Below are 24,198 nucleotides of genomic sequence, written 5' to 3'. Positions count from 1 at the left end.
GGCAATAATTGTGATAAAGATCAAAGCAGAGGAGATTTTGGGGTAAGGATTGTGATAAAGATCAAAGCAGAGGAGATTTTGGGGCAATAATTGTGATAAAGATCAAAGCAGAGGAGATTTTGGGGTAATAATTGTGATAAAGATCAAAGCAGAGGAGATTTTGGGGCAATAATTGTGATAAAGATCAAAGCACAGGAGATTTTGTGGTAATAATTGTGATAACGATCAAAGCAGAGGAGATTTTGGGGCAATAATTGTGATAAAGATCAAAGCAGAGGAGATTTTGGGGTAATAATTGTGATAAAGATCAAAGCAGAGGAGATTTTGGGGTAATAATTGTGATAAAGATCAAAGCAGAGGAGATTTTGGGGTAATAATTGTGATAAAGATCAAAGCAGAGGAGATTTTGGGGTAATAATTGTGATAACGATCAAAGCAGAGGAGATTTTGGGGTAATAATTGTGATAAAGATCAAAGCAGAGGAGATTTTGGGGTAATAATTGTGATAAAGATCAAAGCAGAGGAGATTTTGGGGTAATAATTGTGATAAAGATCAAAGCAGAGGGGATTTTGGGGTAATAATTGTGATAAAGATCAAAGCACAGGAGATTTTGTGGTAATAATTGTGATAACGATCAAAGCAGAGGAGATTTTGGGGCAATAATTGTGATAAAGATCAAAGCAGAGGAGATTTTGGGGTAATAATTGTGATAAAGATCAAAGCAGAGGAGATTTTGGGGTAATAATTGTGATAAAGATCAAAGCAGAGGAGATTTTGGGGTAATAATTGTGATAACGATCAAAGCAGAGGAGATTTTGGGGTAATAATTGTGATAAAGATCAAAGCAGAGGAGATTTTGGGGTAATAATTGTGATAAAGATCAAAGCAGAGGAGATATTGGGGTAATAATTGTGATAAAGATCAAAGCAGAGGAGATTTTGGGGTAATAATTGTGATAAAGATCAAAGCAGAGGAGATTTTGGGGTAATAATTGTGATAAAGATCAAAGCAGAGGAGATTTTGGGGTAATAATTGTGATAAAGATCAAAGCAGAGGAGATTTTGGGGTAATAATTGTGATAAAGATCAAAGCAGAGGAGATTTTGGGGTAATAATTGTGATAAAGATCAAAGCAGAGGAGATTTTGTGGTAATAATTGTGATAAAGATCAAAGCAGCAGAGATTTTGGGGTAATAATTGTGATAAAGATCAAAGCAGCGGAGATTTTGTGGTAATAATTGTGATAACGATCAAAGCAGAGGAGATTTTGGGGCAATAATTGTGATAAAGATCAAAGCAGAGGAGATTTTGGGGTAATAATTGTGATAAAGATCAAAGCAGAGGAGATTTTGGGGTAATAATTGTGATAAAGATCAAAGCAGAGGAGATTTTGGGGTAATAATTGTGATAACGATCAAAGCAGAGGAGGTTTGGGGTAATAATTGTGATAAAGATCAAAGCAGAGGAGATTTTGGGGTAATAATTGTGATAAAGATCAAAGCAGAGGAGATTTTGGGGTAATAATTGTGATAAAGATCAAAGCAGAGGAGATTTTGGGGTAATAATTGTGATAAAGATCAAAGCAGAGGAGATTTTGGGGTAATAATTGTGATAAAGATCAAAGCAGAGGAGATTTTGGGGTAATAATTGTGATAAAGATCAAAGCAGAGGAGATTTTGGGGTAATAATTGTGATAAAGATCAAAGCAGAGGAGATTTTGGGGTAATAATTGTGATAAAGATCAAAGCAGAGGAGATTTTGGGGTAATAATTGTGATAAAGATCAAAGCAGAGGAGATTTTGGGGCAATAATTGTGATAAAGATCAAAGCAGAGGAGATTTTGGGGTAATAATTGTGATAAAGATCAAAGCAGAGGAGATTTTGGGGTAATAATTGTGATAAAGATCAAAGCAGAGGAGATTTTGGGGTAATAATTGTGATAAAGATCAAAGCAGAGGAGATTTGGAGGCAATAATTGTGATAAAGATCAAAGCAGAGGAGATTTTGGGGCAATAATTGTGATAAAGATCAAAGCAGAGGAGATTTTGGGGTAATAATTGTGATAAAGATCAAAGCAGAGGAGATTTTGGGGTAATAATTGTGATAAAGATCAAAGCAGAGGAGATTTTGGGGTAATAATTGTGATAAAGATCAAAGCAGAGGAGATTTGGAGGCAATAATTGTGATAAAGATCAAAGCAGAGGAGATTTTGGGGCAATAATTGTGATAAAGATCAAAGCAGAGGAGATTTTGGGGTAATAATTGTGATAAAGATCAAAGCAGAGGAGATTTTGGGGTAATAATTGTGATAAAGATCAAAGCAGAGGAGATTTTGGGGTAATAATTGTGATAAAGATCAAAGCAGAGGAGATTTGGAGGCAATAATTGTGATAAAGATCAAAGCAGAGGAGATTTTGGGGTAATAATTGTGATAACGATCAAAGCAGAGGAGATTTTGGGGTAATAATTGTGATAAAGATCAAAGCAGAGGGGATTTTGGGGTAATAATTGTGATAAAGATCAAAGCAGAGGAGATTTTGGGGTAATAATTGTGATAAAGATCAAAGCAGAGGAGATTTTGGGGTAATAATTGTGATAAAGATCAAAGCAGAGGAGATTTTGGGGTAATAATTGTGATAAAGATCAAAGCAGAGGAGATTTGGAGGCAATAATTGTGATAAAGATCAAAGCAGAGGAGATTTTGGGGTAATAATTGTGATAAAGATTAAAGCAGAGGAGATTTTGGGGTAATAATTGTGATAAAGTTCAAAGCAGAGGAGATTTTGGGGTAATAATTGTGATAAAGATCAAAGCAGAGGAGATTTTGGGGTAATAATTGTGATAAAGATCAAAGCAGAGGAGATTTTGGGGTAATAATTGTGATAACGATCAAAGCAGAGGAGATTTTGGGGTAATAATTGTGATAAAGATCAAAGCAGAGGGGATTTTGGGGTAATAATTGTGATAAAGATCAAAGCAGAGGAGATTTTGGGGTAATAATTGTGATAAAGATCAAAGCACAGGAGATTTGGAGGCAATAATTGTGATAACGATCAAAGCACAGGAGATTTTGGGGTAATAATTGTGATAAAGATCAAAGCAGAGGAGATTTTGGGGTAATAATTGTGATAAAGATCAAAGCAGAGGAGATTTTGGGGTAATAATTGTGATAAAGATCAAAGCAGAGGGGATTTTGGGGTAATAATTGTGATAAAGATCAAAGCAGAGGAGATTTTGGGGTAATAATTGTGATAAAGATCAAAGCAGAGGAGATTTTGGGGTAATAATTGTGATAAAGATCAAAGCAGAGGGGATTTTGGGGTAATAATTGTGATAAAGATCAAAGCAGAGGAGATTTTGGGGTAATAATTGTGATAACGATCAAAGCAGAGGGGATTTTGGGGTAATAATTGTGATAAAGATCAAAGCAGCGGAGATTTTGTGGTATTAATTGTGATAACGATCAAAGCAGAGGAGATTTTGGGGTAATAATTGTGATAAAGATCAAAGTAGAGGGGATTTTGGGGTAATAATTGTGATGAAGATCAAAGCAGCGGAGATTTTGGGGTAATAATTGTGATAAAGATCAAAGTAGAGGGTATTTTGTGGTAATAATTGTGATAACGATCAAAGCAGAGGAGATTTTGTGGTAATAATTGTGATAACGATCAAAGCAGAGGAGATTTTGTGGTAATAATTGTGATAAAGATAAAAGCAGCGGAGATTTTGGGGTAATAATTGTGATAAAGATCAAAGCAGAGGAGATTTTGGGGTAATAATTGTGATAAAGATCAAAGCTGAGGAGATTTTGGGGTAATAATTGTGATAAAGATCAAAGCAGAGGAGATTTTGGGGTAATAATTGTGATAAAGATCAAAGCTGAGGAGATTTGGAGGCGTAATCTGGGGAGTAAACGATGAACTTGATATCAATGACTGGACAACAAGTAAAAAGGTTACCTTGGGAAGATAAAGTGACGTTGAATGGTATTGCATGATAGAATAGCCGCAGCGTGTTGGTTATCGATATAATTCTTCGTCCAACGTCTGAATAACGGCACATTGTGACGTCTCTGTCTGATGTCTGATTGTATCCGACAGCAAGCCAGGTCCGGTAACACTGGGATGATGAATAATAATAATAGTAATTCAGATCCACCACGGTGAGTACCACAACGTGTCCAAGAGGAGCTTCGATGTCCCAAACACAGTCCATGTACAAATACATGTTTTGAGGATATCCAGGGGATGAGAGCCAGCCTTCTGCTCGCACTTTTCCACCACAGGGAACTGTGGGAAATGTAAAGAGACTTTATATTTGGACAATTCGATATATTCAACTTCAATCATGACATAATTGAGCGGGATATTGTGAAATATTTTTCCATCTTGAACATCTCAGCTCTTCTAAAGTTAGTAATTGAAACAAGGATCATAGTCAGGAAATTGTCTCAGCATCAAATTCAATTCCACAAAATGACCTTCTAAGGACATAATATGTAATTTAAAATAATGTTAATATGTTTCATCCAAACACGAAGAATGTGTCGTGTGTCTAAAAAAAGCTGGAATCTCACAAATACTTTGTGACTTCAGTGAGAATGAACAATACCTGCAGTGAAAGTAATTGTTGCAGGAAGGCTGGATTTGTTCCCGTAGGAGGAAGTTACATTCACCGTGCAATTCTCTCCATTTGTAAGTCTTGTAATGTTAATTTCTGTACCGTGCACAGTTCTGGAATTCATCCGGTTTTCATATTGATACCAAGTCACGTCATAGGTGTAGTTGTCTTTGTTGGGATCGTTTGGTGCTGCCCATCTCACAAAGGCAAAACCAACATCCTGTTCAACCACCGTGAGATTCATTGGAGGTGAAGGAGGACCTGCAATACAGAGGAGCCTCGTGTTTACACAACCATCTTGACTTGCCCAGTCATTCCATATTTTATGATTCATGAAAGTCCGACCGGAATTATGATGAAAACAAGCCACCTGTATGCACTTTCACAGGTAACCGAATTATGTCATAAATGTTCACTGCACAATAACAGATTCGAGCACATGGAATCAAAAACTAAATGAAACAAATTAAGTGGATGAAACAGAATTTGTGGACAAAAGTGGTGACCTGAAACCATTTTCCACCTCACTGCTGCCCTGCTATTATCAATGATGCTTACTCTTCTCTTGAAAGATCCATAAGGAGAGCACAATGATGATCAGATCAGATGATGCACCATGCTCTATAAATAATCCAGAGTGTCGGTTTTATCAAAGCGGTTTATTTGCCTTGGGTTACAGTTTACACACACAAGAGAAATACCCGTGCCACGCACGGGTGGGAGGCCAGGTGCAAACAGGCAATGCAGATACGGTGAATGCTAAAGCATGAAACCAATAAATTCCACATTCCTGTAGCACCTTCAGTCGCACGTCAGACATGGACAGCAAGTTCGTGAAGGACTTCAATGAAAAACGTACCTGTTCGCAAACAAACGGGTGCGTTCACGTACAGAAACATCGATCGTGGGACCGTGGCGAATCTGCATATGACGATGGCAAAATATCAGAAATTGAAGGCTTTTTTTATTTTTATTTTTAAACGATTCATATAAACATCCGTTGAATCATATCACACGCAAACCATCAAAATCGAAACAGTATCTTTAGAATTTCAATAAAAGCCACAACACTGTTCATGTCGGTAAATATTATTCCATCATGTTTCAAATTGTGATCGATGCACTATGATCATGATCGATAATCGTGTTCACAATCGCTATGTCGTATGTACTCCCGATACGGGTACCAAATTCCCGATACGTGTAACTGTACCAAATCAACAGTTAAAAGGATTTTGAGCCGAGAGGTGTTACAGCCCTGGCAAGATCAATGGAGACAGCGATCTGTTAAATCTGATCCTCCTTCATGCCGAAGTGCAGATCCTCCTTCATGCCACATCCGATCGATGCAGCCGTGCAGCGATCGGTGCAGTCGTTTGTGCGGCACACGGTGCAGCGATCGGTGCAAACGTGGACTCCCACACTGCCACATCCTGCTGATACTTGCTCCCGCATGACGTTATTTTCCCGGGTGTCGCACAAACGGCTGCACAGATCGAGATTTAACGGATGTTTAAAAAAATCGTTGACAATAAAAAAAAGCCTTCAATTTCCGATATTTAGCCTTTTAATTTGGGCCTCCCAATTGAAGCCCCGCCCATAGAGCGGGTACCGTTGCTCGACGTAAGAAGACGTCACAATGAACGTTATGCAAACGCGAATGTTATGCGGGAGTCCAAACCTGAGAATGCTGGAGACTAAAGCTGAAATTGGGAAAACGAAATAGCCTATTTTACTCCCGGGGATCCCAGGATTATCCACCCAAAATATCTTTGCGATCGGTTGAGCAGTTTTTACGGTGCCTTCGAACGGACAGACAGACATCTTACTATAATTCACCAAATGTCACGGACAGACAGACATTTGGTGAATTATAGTAAGATTCTTTGTCACCAAATTAAACATTAACATCAATGTGTGTACATGTTCTGTGTATATACCTGTTTGCACATCAATCCTGGCAGGAATGCTTTCTGTGCCGTCACACAGAGAAGAGATGGACACATTGTATTTTGTGAATGGTGAAAGTCCTGTGATTGTTATTTCCTTGTTCTTCGTTGTGTGGTTTTGAATTTCTTTTCCAGAGGAGAACAAAGACACAAAGCTGAGGTGTGTGTTGTTGAGGTCATTTGGTACAATCCAGCTGAGGGTCACTGATGTTGGGCTATATGAAACCACTTTTAGCTGAGCAGGTATACAGCCATCTGTGAAATGGGGTTAAGGGATAGGAGGAGAGGGATGGACACGTTTTTTTTATTTATACTTGAACAATAAATTGAAGTGTTTCTTGTTTCACGAAACAATTCACATTTTACATGAAGATGAAACATTAAAAGCAGACACAATTATGTCTAACTTTAGTACCAACATTGAACTATATAAATTGTTTGACGTCATCACTAAACTTTAAGGAACTGGTCCATTCCATTTTTATCTGAAGACGACCTTGATCTGGGGTTTTGGACATTTCTTCTCATTCAAATCCTCCTTGATATTCCTAAATTGGCCTTGAATGTCCCACAATCGCTCTCCCCACCCGAACTTCGATTATACATGCATTTTGAACTTGAATGTTTTTTTTAACCGAGCTCACCCTTTACAAGGCCAAATAGTCAGGCAGCTTCAGACCGGATTTAAGATGGATATGGCCGTTCCGGACAAAAGCGCCAATTTTTTCCCACATGTTACCCGTTACCTTAGCTTTCCATTTTTGATAGGAACCACTTCTTCCGAATACATTATGGCGGCCATCTTGGATTTCCAAGATTACCACCGTGTAAAAACCTATATCTTCCAATATCTCAGCTTCTAAGCCACTTCGGATCACAATCTTGGTGTCTAAACATACATTTTCTGGGTCAAGGAATACAACTATACCATTTAGAAAAGCAACACACGATATTTATTAATACAAAAAAGAAACTGAACATAAAACTTGAAAAAAAAATAAAACAGAATACTGTTAATGTACCATAGTCACTGAAAATACTGCAAGGACTGTAACTAAATCAACTGTAAATGCGACGGCATATTGTCATCACACCCCACTGCCCATGCATTTTATTCCCAGCCGACTTCTCAAAGTGACAACTGCAGAGTTCAGTGCACTTCCAACTTGCCTTTCTGCATGCGCACCGAGCTCCACATCCACTTTGAATCTCGCAACTACATTTGACCATTTCACTGCAGGCCCTGGAGACCACGGGTAACAGTTTGACACAGGAACCCATTAATGGCTGTCCTCATCGAGGGTCCACCCCAACCCTCTGGAGTAGGTGCGTGTGTGAAGAATCAGCTCTTCGTTTGCAAAAGAAGTCCACAAATAGCCTGAAAAATGGCGCAGCTTTATTAATAACCAACTTATACGGATCCGGAGGAGGCCGACGTCTACAGCAATCTACAGCAAGAACATGCCACGTCAAGCCTTCCTGAAAACACATTGATTCCTAGTCCATTTATATAGGGACACGTTTTATCAGGAAATCTCCGAGGGAACAAACAACACTGGGAGAGGTTCCTCCCACCGTTATCATTCGGGGGAGTCAGCCCTTCCTTATCATTGGACCAATAGTTTCTCTGGGCCCCGAGAAAACAGAAATATAACTCACAAAGAGGAGAGTGTATGCTTAGCCAAACAAACCCATATATTTTATGGGTTTGTGTACATGAGTAATCCAAAGCATGTTTATACAGAGTCATGTGTTGCTGAGATTAAAACAAAATATATATGGTTAACGATCATGTCATTCTATTACGCAAAAACAAGCGCATGTGGGCGTGGTTTTACGACCAGCCTCGAAAAGCACACGTATACAATTTGTTCAGCCTGACCTCATTTTAAGCTTTTCCTCATCCAAAACTAAAACGAAGCAAAAACCCTTTATTTACTTTATGAAATAGCATTTTTAGACATCATATAAATCATAACACATTAGCACCCAACGTCTATAACTGAACTTTAGGCAATAACAAATCTACTACTTGACATTCCTTCCTCTTGTCTCGTCGAGACAAAGTATCTTAAGAGACAACGTGCCACATCGGGCTTTATTGAAAAATAATTGTGTAATGCGGGTATTGAAAAAATAATTGTGTAATGCGGGTATCTCCCAAGGGCATATCGTGCGCCCAAAGCGCCTCGCCCGTGCATTTGGCGAACGTGTCGTGTGGTGCGTGCTCGGAGCCTGAGGGCTCAGAACATGAAAGTCCATTAACGTTTCGGATCCACAACGAAGAGGTCTGGTCCAGATGAGGTTCTGCTCCGCCAGAGGGTGCATCACTTCCCCTGCGGAACTGGCTCCCCCCACCCTTTGCAGACCCAGTCCTTGCAGATCTTCGAAGTTAATCAACGGTCATGCCCATGAGGTCCCTCACGTGTTGCTGTTCTGGGGAATACAAAATGTCGTCAGTATCTTGTGTCTCAATTTCCTGGTCAGGGTACAGAGCGTAAAAATCCGAATCCGAATCACTTGAAGCAAAGAGATCCGCAACATGTGGATCAAAGAGATCCGAAACATTTGGATCAAAGAGATCCGAAACATTTGAAGAAAAGAGAGGGACTTCCTTTATGTCAAAGTCTCCCATGGGCGCCTGGTCGGCTTGCGGGTCTAGGATATCCACGTCGGGTCCCTCAACCGCCAGACCCAGTGTCGCAATCAGATCCATAGTTGGGTCGGAAGGGGGCGTGCAGCTGTCAGCTTGTAATACATAAGCAGCGTTAGCCAGTACACGCAAGGGGTTTATAGCACAAGTATCACAGTCATCACATACACCGTTACAGGCAGCAGCCAGTTCCCACATGGGATCCACACAAGTATCACAGTTGCCACAAAATTCAATGCAATTTTCTGGAGCGCCGGTCGCAACTGCCTTGTTGAAGGACCCGTTCAGGTCGACGGCCTCTGTGGTCAGAGCCATAGTTGTTGTCGGCGGCTTCTTCACTTTCCATCCTGTAAAATACTTTCTCATACAGAGGAGGACTAGAGATTTCATTAGTGCCCCCCAAATTACTACCCCGATTATCACAGCCAGTGCGGTCAATAACCACTTCACTATGGTGCCCGTCCATCCCTGGAACCAGTCAGTGAGCCAGCTAAATGTATAAGAATTTTCGCGCGCGATCCGATCGATCCAATAGTATGTCATGAGCCGTAGCGGTGTCGTTTGCCACCTTTTCTAGGGCCAAAGCCAATTTGTCTATCCGGAAACTATCCATGACTGTGCCCGCTCCTGGGAAGAAGAAACCAAACACCTTTTCCCCTAGGCTCCCGTGTAGTTTAGTGGTTCCATCTTCGTTCATGACTGACCTCTTATAACGCCTGTCCAAGGACTTTGGGTCTAGCTCATCCAGTATCTCAACGTCAGGAAGGACTGAACCCAGATAACATGTGCCCCCCCAATTATTTGGTAAATAGGGGTAAGCCTTGTCGCCGCATATAAACATTGTCCCATGGGGTGGGACCAGGTGGGTGGATAAGCACTGGAGTCCCTTTACCACCCCATTAATCCTACTAACCCCCCTAGAGAATGTTATAGCCGTTATGTTGTGGTTGTGTTTATCTTGCAGTACTATTCGTAATGTAATCCCCGAGCTCCCTTGTCCCAGCTTCCCGGGGAGAGTGTAGGCGCATTCTGATTCTCCCATACGCAAGTGGCCGGAACCCTGGAGGCAGACCCTCCCTTTCTGTGGTTTGACCCAGACGGGGCAGGCCTCTCGGCCACATGGGCAATCATTGACGGGCGATAATTAAATTGTCGATTGCAACTCTTGCCGTTGTCAACCCCTTCTCTTTCCAGCGTGGTGACTAAACATGGGGAATCGATAGGTTGTGAGCAGAGGTCATTGAGGGACAGAGGTAGCACTATCATGTGTATTCCTGTGGTGCCTGCTTGGGGAAAGCGCATGCACGACCAGCGGTGTGTCCTATTTTGAATTGTTGCCACCTCCCTGGCCACTTTCCAATATGTGTTTTCCCCCCTCTTTGGGGCCTTATTCTGGGGGTGTGGCGTGAGTATGTATTCGTTGCATCGTATGTAGTTCTTTTCGCCACCGGCCGCGCCAGGGGTCCAGACGCTGCACCGGACCTGCATAGTCATGCCTTTCTCTAGGCGCGTGCGTGTTTGTAGCTTAAAATCAGGGGTTCCCCATTTGTATCCTGGTTGGGCCAAGGTCTTAATGCTAGCTTGCCCGTCTTCCCGGAACTCTCGTTGCTTTTGTAGTATCATGCCAACGCGTCCAGGCCCTGCCGACAGTGCTAGCCATTTTACGTTCACCCAATTTGTGTGCAGGGCTTTCTGTTCGAAACATGGTGGTGATACTCTTTGTCCCCATGTTACGGTGAGGTGTCGGGTTTCGTTTTCGCATCTATTGGAATCGGAGTTTCCCCTAGCTGCTGTCGCTATCAATAGTATTGTACCTATGATTAGGCCCATCCTTACTGTGTTCTGGGGGTGTGGTGTCTGGTGCTTGTATGGCCAACTTACAGTGCGTGGCGTGGATCCACGAAGTCTTGCCCTCGCAAAAGACTGCCGTTGGTGTAGTCAGCAACACCTGGACTGGTCCCTTCCACCTTGGTTCCAAGGCGTTCTTGCGGGTGAAGTGCTCCACGAACACCTGGTCTTTTTCCTCTGGTGGAACACCTGATCCACAAGTCTCCTGGGAGCGCCTGGTCTACAGGTCTCCAATTTCCTAATCCACTTTTTTCCAAGTGGATCCAATTTTATTCAATATTCAATTTTTAAATTCAATCCCATTTAATCCAGTCCAATTCAAATTAAATTCCATCCTTCTCTCAGCATCCCATTACCTGTTTCCAACATCAATAAAAATAAAATTATAAAATTAATAAAAAATCAATCATCTCAACTCTCAAATCGAATCAAAAAATAAAAATAAACGAAAATTACTTCAGCGAGAGTTTCCACTAGAATTAACACAAACCAACCACCTTTAACCTCCATTAACACAAACACAAACCACCATTAACCTCCATTAACCTCCCCCTATTATTTATTTATTTTCACGAATAAACAAATAATAGAAATAACCTGGTCTACTTCCAATTTCAATTCTGGTCAGTTCTGGTGTCTGGTCACACACAATGTTTTCCTCACCCACTGTGATTCGCTCACAATAGATTCTCACTGTTATGTCTGCAATTCGTCTCATGAAAACCCATTCAAGAGTCCGGTGTGACAGACAGCCAAACACATAGACACGCTGAAGACCCCAGGGTACCCATCAAACTAGCTTGTCCCCAGATCCACAACACAGCGAAACATGTAATTTTACTAAAATAATCACTTACTCATAACTAGCTGGATAACTAGCATAACTAGCTCAACACCTGGAACTCATAACTAATACTCATACCACTAATTACTCATAATAACTCATAATTACTTCTGTAATTACTTATGCCAATACTTACTCAAAATAATGTAATATCCCAATCTTCACCCCTTATGCAAATCGAAGCACCCCGGACAACCCACAACCAATATCAACCACTGTAGCCGCCTTCCCCTCCAGGCAGCCACACACAGCCACATACATCTCCATCCACGTCACACAAGACAACAGCCAACGAGTGTGTCCACCACACAGAAACCTTTGGCAATGCAACAACCGAACACCCAGACAACCAACAACAAAACCCAATCCATCTCCATGGCTCATCAAGCAGTTCCAACTTAATCCAGCTTCACATACCGATTTCCCCAAAACTCGTGAAACTTCACCCCCATTCTGGAAAAACCCTGGACTAAACCCTGACACCCTAAATAACTTCAGACCCATCTCCAATCTACCCTTTCTGTCAAAAATTTTTTTTTGGAACGTGCTGTGGCCACTCAACTCAAACATCACCACTCTGCCAATAACCTGTATGAAACATCCCAATCCGGATTCTGCTCCAGCCACAGTACTGAAACTGCTCTCCTCAAAATCACCAGCGACCTTCTCTCTCCTCTGACGCCGGCAACCTCAACATTTTCATCCTCCTCACCTCGACGCCTCCTTTGACATCATCAATCACGCCATCCTCCTCACCCTGTTTAGACCAGCTTGTGCCTATTAAACCCAAATTAGTTCACCCCCAAGCTTCACATGGACCACCTACTACTCTCAAATTATCCACTCTGGCTCCGGAATCCCAAAAGCACTCTTCTCTACAATAAACAAACTAAATAAACAAACTTTACAACGTGAACAAACTCCTCAGCTCCCTGGATACCACCACCTTGCTCCACACACCTGTTGGTGCACACCTGTTCACTCACACCTGGTGCCACCTGCACCCTCCTTCCTTCCTGGACCATTCATCCAAAGCAAAATTGACAGCATCTACAACAGCTTAATCACCACAATTCACTCCCCCTTAAGGTGTCCCCCAAGGTTCAGTTCTTGGCCCCCTCCTCTTCGTCCTGTACCTATCCCCCCTTGGTCACTTAATCCGTCATGCACCATAGCCAATGCACCATGGTCTCCAATTCCACTGCTTCACCGATGACATCCAGCTTTTTCATCTCCACCAAATCGTGCTCCACCACCACCCACTCTATCCTGACAAACTGCCTAACTGAAATAAAATTCTAGCTTCAGATCAGCTTCCTCGAACTTAACTACGCTAAATCTGAATTAATCTTCATTCCCCCCAACATCGATGGTTTCCCAGTATCCACATCCGGAATCTTGGCATCATCATTGACCAAAACCCTCTCCTTTGAAAAATACACTAAACAGATCATAAAGACCTTAAACCTTAATCATAAAAACTGAAAAATGCTTCGCCATGGAATAGTCCACCACTCATGTAAATAATCATAAGAGTTCTGCGAAACATCTCCATCTTTAAAACTTAGCCAACCAAATTTAAACCACATGTTTTCCCCCCAAAAAACAAGTCACATTCTTTGTATATTGCCAACATTGTTCATCGTTTAAGTATCATCCAGAACTAAATTTTTATAAACCATCAACTTGTAGATGCATTTATTTATATCCCATTAACCCAAGAACTCTCAATTGCTTGGTTATATTTTAGTAATGTCATATATCCATATTTCTTTTCCAAATTGTTCCTGATATACACATTAATCCCATCTGTCTTCGTTTCCAGATGAACTCAAATCAGGAAATCAACACAACTCCTTATTACCTCCAATCAATTCAAAATTAAATCAAACAATTCAAAACCAGATCGGATCAGCGATCAGAAATCACTTTTCCAATCAACACATTCCAAGCAACAATTCATTCAAAGACCAAGCTTAAAAACACAACTCTCATCTTACTGTGACAAGTAAGCAACCAACCTACTTCACACTAAAACAAATAACTTTTCATCACCCCTTCCTTGATGGAAAAACTTGATGATTACACAAAGTTCCCGTTTACATTTTGTGACTCACAGCTCCTGCCTCCATGGAACAATGACGCCTGAGCACTCAATTAGCCCTCCCAGTACCAAAGACTTACAATCAGACCGACAGACAGACAAATAACAGAGGCATGTCGCCAGCCCCAGCACAGGACATCCCCTTTCCGGGCAGGCATAATATAATCCACAGCATCGAAATGCCAATTTCTATCCGGGGCCTCGCAAAGCCAGAATCCATGCATGCGTGCTCCATCATGCAACCCGATCTGTACTCGGTGCGCCCGGCGCCCCCTATACTCAGTGAGTTATAATAACCACAATATCTCTGGCACCCAGCTCGTGATACCACAATTTAATCCACGTTACTTGCATCTCTTCATCCTCACAAATGTCCTCCATTTTTAACGTGACTCAAATCCATCTCAAATCCCCACCGCTCGGCCCGGTTAAATTAAATTCCAAGCGTACTGTATTCTCTGTCCACTAATTATGTACATGATTTTGGTTTTACCCACAATATAATGTCCCGATATTCTCCCCAGATTTAGGTTCTATATCCTGTCGTTAAAGCAACACCCTGTAGACTGACTCCGCCTGTCGTTCTTCCAAGGTTAGTGAATTACCTCTGACCTTTCCCTTGCATATCTCGAACAAAGGTCAACTAAACTTTAAAAGGTCAAACTTCGAATTGGGGTAACCAGCGCTTTATTATCCCACAAGTAATGCAAGTCCGGCGACAATGGACAAATGACCCTTATTGAGGCTCTACATAGCATAATGCTAACTTCTACGAATCCAACAACCGTCACAATCCGTCCAGGAACTTCCGTACGAGGCGTGCTTCACAATGCCCATCGCACATCCTTCCTCGTTCGCACAACGCTTCATCAACACACCTCCTCGCGCCCACACCTTGGCACAAGCCACACCACATACCGACAGTTGAAACCTCGATATTCCTCTTTCCTCGGATCAGCGTTCTGTTGAAAACGTGACATTTCTGCTCAAATTATTGAATTTCCAAATACTCTCCCTGCAGCGCCCGTGAGGCAGCTTGTCCCACATTATCTGCCTCCAGACCCATATGTGTTTTAATAACAACCTTACCAGCATCGTTCGCCAGCATACCCTTTGTCCGGCGCATTGATCATCCCAAATGCTTCGATGCATCTTCCAGCCGCCACTCCGCACTGTACCTTACTGTATGAACAAGACTTCCTGTTGGAATTTGGCTCCGGAAATTAATTACTCTGTCTTGAAATCGTTTAATTTAACCATCCTAAATAAATCCATCCATCTATCCATCTTATAAATCCATCTTAAATAACGTATTCGTCCTGTGACATTGCCTGGCATATATGTCGCAGCCGGCCACTATTCCGACATGGCTCATGACTCATGTCTAATTCTAACAAGAAGATGAAGGATGAAGGACATGATATGAAGAAGAAGATTCTGACAAGATACTGACGTGTGAACGTCCGACATCCAGCAAAGTCGAAATGACCCACAATGCATTTGGGCACACACTTCCTCTGAGAGTGGGCGAGTTATCGCCGGCACTCTGAGCAACCTCATACAGCACACCCGTGACTCGCGGCTCGCTTGGCTCCTGTCTGAACACCCAATATCCCTCTACCCAAACTTCCACGGAGCCGCACGGCGGAAACACAGGTTTGTACCACATTTTAATAAAACGAATAAAGCCAGGATTCTCGGATAGACGTTTAATTTCACAACACACATGACAAAAATCCGATTTAAATTCAGAGATCGCCGATTGACCTGGCACTACCATCTTAACGCGATGACGCCACGCCGCCCCCCGTCTTGGCGCGCACCCTCGTGCCTCCACACGAATCCCAACACTCCCTGCACGCCGCTCTATTCGCGTTCGCGGCGGGGTTTACCTCGCGTTGGGACATGCAGTCGGCTGTCATAACAAAGTGCTGTCATAACAAATCCACGACCTGACATGTAGTGAGCTGTCAGAACATTGAGCTGTCAGAACTCATCCCTAGCTAACAGGATCTCCGACGCTTGACCTCTCTGACCCAAAATGCACTATATGACACCAATTCCAAAGGTGAGCTGCCTCAGCGATACATCCCACACATATTGATTCGAATTCTGCAACCATCTCCAAGAAACCGCTTCATATCAACAGTAGATCGACAAGGGCACTCCGGGTGCTTTCCTGACCCGATTTATATCAATTCGCTTCCCAAACAACTCCCAAACAGATGAAAATCCGGACTCAGTTCAGGACCTCGCCTGTTCTCTCGGATAGACGTTAAAATGGACATTCCCGGCCTGAATTTCCCCCAAGTCGAGCAGATCGCTTACAAAGTTTCACACCGAAACCCTCTGCTTTGCACATGACACACAGACAAACACATTGGCCAGACACACACGTCAATTAACATCCCAATATACATTCATTCCTCATTCATGTTACATCTCTCATTCAAGGAAAAGGATTTTTTGGGACGGGTTTGGACGGGGGGTGGGTTGAGGTGGAAAGGGGAGGCAGGGCGGGGGGTGTTGGGGTGTTGCCTAGAGCCCCGGGACTGAGCTCAGGTCTTGGGGGGGTGGGGGTTCTTGGTCTGGTATCTGGTCCAGCGGCATCACTCGCTGTTTTACTTGTTTAACTACCTCCTTAATTGTTTTGTCCTGAACTTTGCTTCCTGAACTTGCTTCCTTTGGCTCTGAAGCTTCAAATTCCTACAATGCAATGGCATACCCCATCTTGTCTCTGGGCTGTTCCTTCCTGGAAAGTTCTCGGCCTGGCTCGACCTCACTTTCCCCCCTTCCCTTGTTAAGTTATAACGTTACCCTTACCGAACGTTATCTTCACCGATATCTTCACCGATATCCTGCGCAAATCCTTTTACTGGCCATGTTCCTATGGCCCTCTTAAGTTCTATCTAAGTTTAGCCACAGCCCTTCGTTCCCTGGCATGCAATGGCATACCCCATCTTGTCTCTGGGCTGTTCCTTCCTGGAAAAATCTTGGCCACCTGGTTTCAGCCTATATGGCTGTCCGACCTCATTTTCCCCTCCTGGTGCTAACTGTAACTTTAAGCTTCCTGTTAAATCCTTACTGATATCCTGCGCAAAATCTATCCTTAGCTTTTTACCCTTAATGTTTATCCAGCGCAAATATTGTAACGTTACTCTTACTATCCTTACTTGTTTATCCTGGCTTTAACAAAGCTACGCCATTCTGAGGCCTAAATGAGCCTCTACTTACAATTTCTGTTCGAGTGCAGACAGCGGGGAAGACAAGGAGACTGAACCCGCGCGAGGGAGGAAGGTACGAATTTGGAATAATAGCCCTCTGATATAAAACAACTCCCACCTTTAGTCAAATCAACGTGCCGGCGCCGGCCTCAGGTCAGCCTTCCTCCTGTCCCTCGGGCTCCGTTTCCCGTCCTCCGCGTCTGTTGACACCCCACTCCTGGTACCATCTGTGAAGAATCAGCTCTTCGTTTGCAAAAGAAGTCCACAAATAGCCTGAAAAATGGCGCAGCTTTATTAATAACCAACTTATACGGATCCGGAGGAGGCCGACGTCTACAGCAATCTACAGCAAGAACATGCCACGTCAAGCCTTCCTGAAAACACATTGATTCCTAGTCCATTTATATAGGGACACGTTTTATCAGGAAATCTCCGAGGGAACAAACAACACTGGGAGAGGTTCCTCCCACCGTTATCATTCGGGGGAGTCAGCCCTTCCTTATCATTGGACCAATAGTTTCTCTGGGCCCCGAGAAAACAGAAATATAACTCACAAAGAGGAGAGTGTATGCTTAGCCAAACAAACCCATATATTTTATGGGTTTGTGTACATGAGTAATCCAAAGCATGTTTATACAGAGTCATGTGTTGCTGAGATTAAAACAAAATATATATGGTTAACGATCATGTCATTCTATTACGCAAAAACAAGCGCATGTGGGCGTGGTTTTACGACCAGCCTCGAAAAGCACACGTATACAATTTGTTCAGCCTGACCTCATTTTAAGCTTTTCCTCATCCAAAACTAAAACGAAGCAAAAACCCTTTATTTACTTTATGAAATAGCATTTTTAGACATCATATAAATCATAACACATTAGCACCCAACGTCTATAACTGAACTTTAGGCAATAACAAATCTACTACTTGACACGTGTTGTTCAATCTGCTCACTGGTGCACCATATTCCTGCCCGATATGCAACTCACTTTGTGTGCTGCAATAGTGCATCCTGTGTTGGGGGAAGTCTCTCCATTGTCTTCCCCTTCTGGCAAAACAGCTCCTTTCCAGCTTCATCCACATGTTGCAGGTCACTGGTCTTATACAGGATAACAGTGAAGCGTTCCAGCAGCTGGAAATGTTGAGCACCAACCTCTATTTCTGTGTAAGGACGAAGAGCCATGTTGGTAAAGGCACATGTCACATCGTGATAGCAGTTCCAAGCCTCCCATGTTGACTTATTGCCTCTTCCAAAGAATGCAGATGTCGTATCGCATTCCATGAAACTATGAAAGACAGGGAGGGCCAGGGATTTCTCCCTACCCAGGTCTTTATAGATATCATTGATGTGATGATATGTAAAGTTCTTGCCCGTACCAAAGGCAGCCCAAATGCTCACAACTTGGCACAGGGTGATCAGGTGATGGAACTTGCCAATGAGAACTACCACTACATCCGTGTCAACAGTGTGCACCAGACAGTTGGTACAGCCATTCTGTAGAGCATCCTGTAAATGGATCAGCAGCCTGGTGTCCGCTTCCTCATGATCACATGGTGCCATGGATTGATCAGTTCCTCGAAGAATAGCTGTGACTCCAGATGTGATGATGATTTCCTTCTCTTAGGGGGCAATCCACAGTGGCAATCTTGTTGGGAAGGAATGCAAACAGTTCCCGTTTGTTGGCTGGGTTACGTAAGAAGTCGGCCCAGTTTCCTGGGAGCTTCTTCTTGCCCGCAACCTTTCTCTGAACACCCTTTCCTCGCTTTTCTCTGTTGGATTATGTGATGCTGCTGGGGGTGTATGTACCCCATACTATAATCAACTCTTTTGGAGTTTTTCAGTTGTTTTATGATGTATGGAACAAAGACCCGATCAGCATACTAATTAAATGTCACAATGTTGGTAGTGGGGAGCAAGTGAACCACAGCAGCTCCATCAAAAAGGCTCATGTCAATGGAATTAGGAGGATCATTGTGGGTGTCTTTGGCCAGAATGTTCATCAGATTTCTTTCCAAAGAGCAATTTTCCATCATCAGATGCTGAAGTTGAAGTGCTGAAGTGCTGAAGTGCTGAAGCAAGTTCACTCCGATACAGGTGTTTCTTCCAAGTCGATGAGCATCATGAATTGTCTCTCGGTGTCTCTCGGTCCCTGCTCTCAAATGTTGTGTTTGTGTCCTTCCCCCTCTCTCCCCATCTTGTCTACCGCTCCCTATGTTATATGTTTTATGTGTCGGTTTGTCTTTCTGTGTAATTAATGTTCGCTCTTTCACGAGCCTCGATATTGTATACAAAAAAAAAAAAAAAAAAAAAAAAAAAAAAAAAAAAAAAAAAAAAAAAAAAAGGGAAGATAAATGGTGCATCAAATGCATCACGATGTACAGGCGAGAGAACAGAACAACAGCATCCTCGAGTAGGGAGATCTTTCCCACTTGTTTGGTCTTGGATTTTGGCCGTGGTCAACTGAAGAGAGGAAGGGCATTCTTCTTAATCAGCTCATGAATGGAGGATGTGCGATCAATAATAACTTCTTTGAAATATTTGGCATACTGATCCTCGTGATTCCATTGACTGTTCACATCGTGTTCACCACAGATTCATCCAAAACATTCCATGTGTCTTGTACCAGTAACTCATCACTGTCATCAAGTAAAGGTTTTCCCAGCTCATTGATGACCTGAACCAGACTCACAGCCTGCTCCTTGCAACTTCTCTGTGTGGAGAATCCCTCTTCATAATGATAACCACAATCTGAGTCTTCATCTTTTGGGAGGTAGTCCTCTTCAAACTCCTTTAGTAACCTTGCTTGTTCAGGCCCTGAGACCATCCATTTTCTGAAGGCTGAAGGATTTTAAGTCAGACCGACTGCACCCCCACAACCCTTGACCGCTTAATTATGTTGTTCATGGGCTTGGTCGATTGGGATGGTCGAGAATCTGTTAGTGGTTTTGTGGATGACCCAGTGACTGTGCTCCTCAAACTCTTTGAGAATGAGTGCTGGCAGACTCTCCATGTCTCGGATGTGTATTGAAATCCACCATGCATAATTGTGGTGGTTTAGAGCGAAGAACCATGGAACCAAGGCCTTGAGGCTTTCAACATACAGAGGAAAATTCCCCTCACGGCATGATCTGATGAAGATGAGTCCCAGGAGTTCCATGTTGAGACCTGTTTCCCAGTACTGGAATGTTGGACTCTTCTGTACCTTTTCCTGCCTCCACGCCTCCTTGGCTTCATCACTGTGTGTTCCCTCAGTGTGCAGAAAAATATCCTCCTGGAGCTTTGCCAGTGTCAAAGCAGTCACCTGGTGAGTGTGCCTTCGTCTGGTCAGATGTGAAGCCTTCAGAAACGAGTTGGCAGTGCCTGATGATGCAATGGCAGCTTGTGTTAGCGCATTGGTCCATCCAGATCCCTTCAAGTAGCCCATACGTTTTCCACATTGCCATCTCTATGTGCAGGCCACCAAACATTGCTATGAACTTATCCTCTCCGTGTGTGTCAGGCCAGTTCCACTGAGTGAACTGGCAAGAGCATAGAGTGGTACATCAAAGGCTATAACTATTATCTGTCCAGGATTGAGAAATTATTTAGCTCAATGCAGCACATTAATTCCATGCTTGATCATAGCTGTAATAGCTGCCTTCTCATAGAAGAGGTGCAAGAGCTGTGTAAGTGTGGTGTGCTGATCTGCTGATGCATCTTGCATGGAGGCATGGAATGCTGACCAGGTAATAGTGTCACCTTTTTCAACTTCATCTTTCTCCATCTGTTGTCTAGCATGCTCCAGCCAGCTCTTCTCCTTCAATTGTGCACCTACCAGTTGTCCATCTTTTGGTGCTGATTCATTTGACAGTTCTGGGACTGACACTTATGCTGTCTTCAAAGCACTGTGGTGGCACTGTGGTGAAGCTGTCTGGCAACTGGTGATTATTCTTGGTATCAGCCAAAGACAGTCTGATGTCATTCTTCTTCTCTTCCAAATTAGATGAAGTGGGAAACTGAAACAGACTGATGTCTGTGCCATGAAATGACCCCTTAGCAGTTGTACTTGAAGGATTGTGATCCAAGTTGTCAAGCGCATCAACAGTAAACAGTCCACATCACAGCTGAGCATGAACCACAGCTCCTTTGTCCTGAAAGTTCTCACAGACAGCAGTCGTAAGCTGGCTCTCAATCTGAAGAACTCTGTCATAGCTGCACGGAGGAGTGGGTTTTGAGGATAATGTGACATTGCTATGAACTTATCATATGTTCATTGCTATGAACATATGAATATCATCTTGAACAAGCCTTGACAGCATCTTTTCAGCATCTTGGTAATCCATTCCTTGGTGGATTACCTGAGACCCAAGTCATATACAGTCACGTGAAAAAGTAAGTACACCCCATGTAAAGTTTTGACGTTTTCAACATATTTCAACATACAGCTATTTGATCTTCATTTCAACAATATTGAGAGATAAAAGTGATATAATATGACAAATATCATGAAACATTTACATTTTGTAGTCCATTGTATAATTTAAATTAACATAAATGCAAATTTCGCATGTGGAAAAAGTAAGTACACCCTGGGCTCTAATCGGTGGTATTGTCCCCATTGGCAGAAACAACCTCAAGTAGGCATTTCTTATAACTGCCTACCTGTCTCTGACATCGACTGGGAGAAATTTTTGCCCACTCCTCCGTGCAGAATTCTTTCAGCTGTGCGATGCTTGAGGGGTTTCTTGCATGCACAGCTCGTTTCAAATCCCCCCACAACATCTCGATGGGATTTAGATCCGGGCTTTGACTTGGCCATTCCAGAACCCTCCATTTCTTTCTTTTCAGCCATTCCTTGGTGGATTTACTGGTATGTTTAGGGTCATTGTCATGTTGCAAGGTGCACCTTCGGTTGAGCTTCAACTTTCTGCCAGATGGCCTCACATTATCCTCAAGCACCCTATGGCACAATGAAGAATTCATAGTGGATTCTATGATGGTGAGCTGCCCAGGCCCTGATGCAGCAAAGCTGCCCCAAGCCATAATATTTCCACCACCATGCTTTACAGTTGGTATCAGGTTCTTGTGGTCAAATGCTGTCTGGTTTTCGCCAAACATGACTTCTGGTGCTGTGGCCAAATAGCTCCAACTTTGACTCATCTGTCCAGAGCACATTGTTCCAGAAGTGCTGGTCGTTGCCTAGGTGTTCATTGGCAAAGTTTAGTCTTGCGCTGATGTTCTTTCTGGACAGCAAAGGTTTCCTCCTGGCACACCTCCCATGTAGATGAAATTTGTGCAGCCTCTTCATAATGGTAGACTCATGCACTTTGACATCAACAGAGGCAAGAGCTACCTGTAGGTCCCGTGATGACATTCTGGGGTTCTTAGAGACTTATTTCAGCATCTTGCGGTCTGCTCTCGGGCTGAACTTGCTGGGGCGGCCTGGCCTGAACAAGTTGGCAGTTGTTTGGAATCTTCTCCACTTGTAGATGATCTTCCGGAGAGTCGAATGATTGATTTGAAATTGTTTGGAGATCTTTTTAAATCCCTTCCCAGACTCGTAGGCATCTATAATCTTATTTCTGAAGGCCTCAGAGAGCTCTTTTGATCTAGGCATGGTGATGCCATACCCTTCAACAACAAAGAGCAAACCAAACTAAATGTCGAAGGTTTAAATAAGACAGGTTCCTCCAAGATCCTCTCTAACGATGTTCTAATCATTTGCACCTGAGCTGGTGCACCTGATTCTAATTTTAGGTATTTGAAGTAGTGATAAATGTAGGGGTGTATTTACTTTTTCACATGCGAAATTTGCATTTATGTTCATTTAAATTACTAGGACGTGCCCGTACGTGGGTGCCCGTACGTGCGTGCAAAAAACCATGCGTGCAAACAACAACAACAAAAAAAAACTTTGAAACCACGTGGCAGTAACGACCACAGAACCCCCCCCTCTATTTACATGAAATGGTTTGGTCCATTCGCAACGACCACAGAACCCCCCCCTCTATTTACATGAAATGGTTTGGTCCAAAGCGAACGGCTTGCGGAGTTTGGTAAAGAAATCGCCATAGCTCGGTAACTACTTCTCCGATTAATATGAAACCTTGAAAAGGCACATCCTCGGGTCCCCAGCAATATACCTGGCAAGTTTCAAGTATATCGGACCGGTAGTTGTCGAGAAACAGCGGTCACAGACAAACACACACACACACACACACACACACAGAGATTACTGGAATTATAGATAGATACAATGGACTACAAAATGTAAATGTTTCATGATATTTGTTATATTATTTCACCTTTATCTATCAATATTGTTGAAATGAAGATCAAATAGCTGTATGTTGAAATATGTTGAAAAAGTCAAAACTTTACATGGGGTGTACTTACTTTTTCACGTGACTGTAGCTGTGTGTTGATCTTTTTCGACCTGATCTCTGTGTGAATCTTCATTCCGATCTGCAGCGGCAATGGTGGTTACGTATCCAGGGAATGCCGACACTTATCAGAAGTCGAAGCATGTTTCTTGAAGTTGAAGAGAATGGTCTGAGAGAGTGTGAGGTTTGCCTGCGAATCTGTGGAATCTTGGTCTTTCAGGTCAGCACCATTCAACAGCATAGACACAAGGGTCTTGAGAGAAGATGGCACTGATCCTTGTTGACAACCAGAAGGAAATTCGCCATCAAAGTGGAAACTTTTGTAGCTGACAATATCTTTGCGCACTATCTTGACAGCCTTAGCCAGCAGTAGTGCATCACCTTCATTATCGCATGCCATGGCTTGCTTTAGCATTTGCTGCATACCATTTTCAAATTCCAGAACCTTATTTTTGCCATCACTTTGCTCTTGTGCTTGCAGGAAGTATGCCAGAACTTTCTACTTGAATCGGGTTCGGTTAGTCTCTTTATCAACACCAAGGTATCGTATGCGGTTTTCATACAGCTGATCAAAGACCGAAAATTTGAAGTAG

At 42.8% G+C, this 24,198-nt stretch overlaps 1 protein-coding gene across 2 annotated transcripts in view; it reads right to left on the bottom strand.

The window, feature by feature from the left end:
- Positions 1 to 3,605: 3,605 nt before the first annotated feature.
- Positions 3,606 to 24,198, bottom strand: part of LOC144889137 (receptor-type tyrosine-protein phosphatase H-like) — a 30,704-nt gene continuing 10,111 nt past the window's right edge. Inside the window, exons 2-4 of one of the 2 annotated variants that reach the window (XM_078769073.1) lie at positions 6,561 to 6,824; positions 4,612 to 4,881; positions 3,606 to 4,289 (exon numbers count right to left, since the gene is read on the bottom strand). In XM_078769073.1, the coding sequence (XP_078625199.1) occupies positions 3,874 to 4,289; positions 4,612 to 4,881; positions 6,561 to 6,824 (950 nt within the window). In that variant the 3' untranslated portion in view covers positions 3,606 to 3,873. Of the gene's footprint in view, positions 4,290 to 4,611; positions 4,882 to 6,559; positions 6,825 to 24,198 lie in introns of both variants that reach the window. The other variant, XM_078769074.1, reaches the window with a different exon arrangement.

Source organism: Myxine glutinosa, unplaced genomic scaffold, assembly GCF_964187855.1.
Source record: "Myxine glutinosa unplaced genomic scaffold, kmMyxGlut1.1 SCAFFOLD_1062, whole genome shotgun sequence".
In the NCBI taxonomy this organism is placed as follows: Eukaryota; Metazoa; Chordata; class Myxini; order Myxiniformes; family Myxinidae; genus Myxine; species Myxine glutinosa.
Note: the sequence above shows the minus strand (reverse complement) of the source record. Positions and strands in the feature narration are given on the sequence as shown.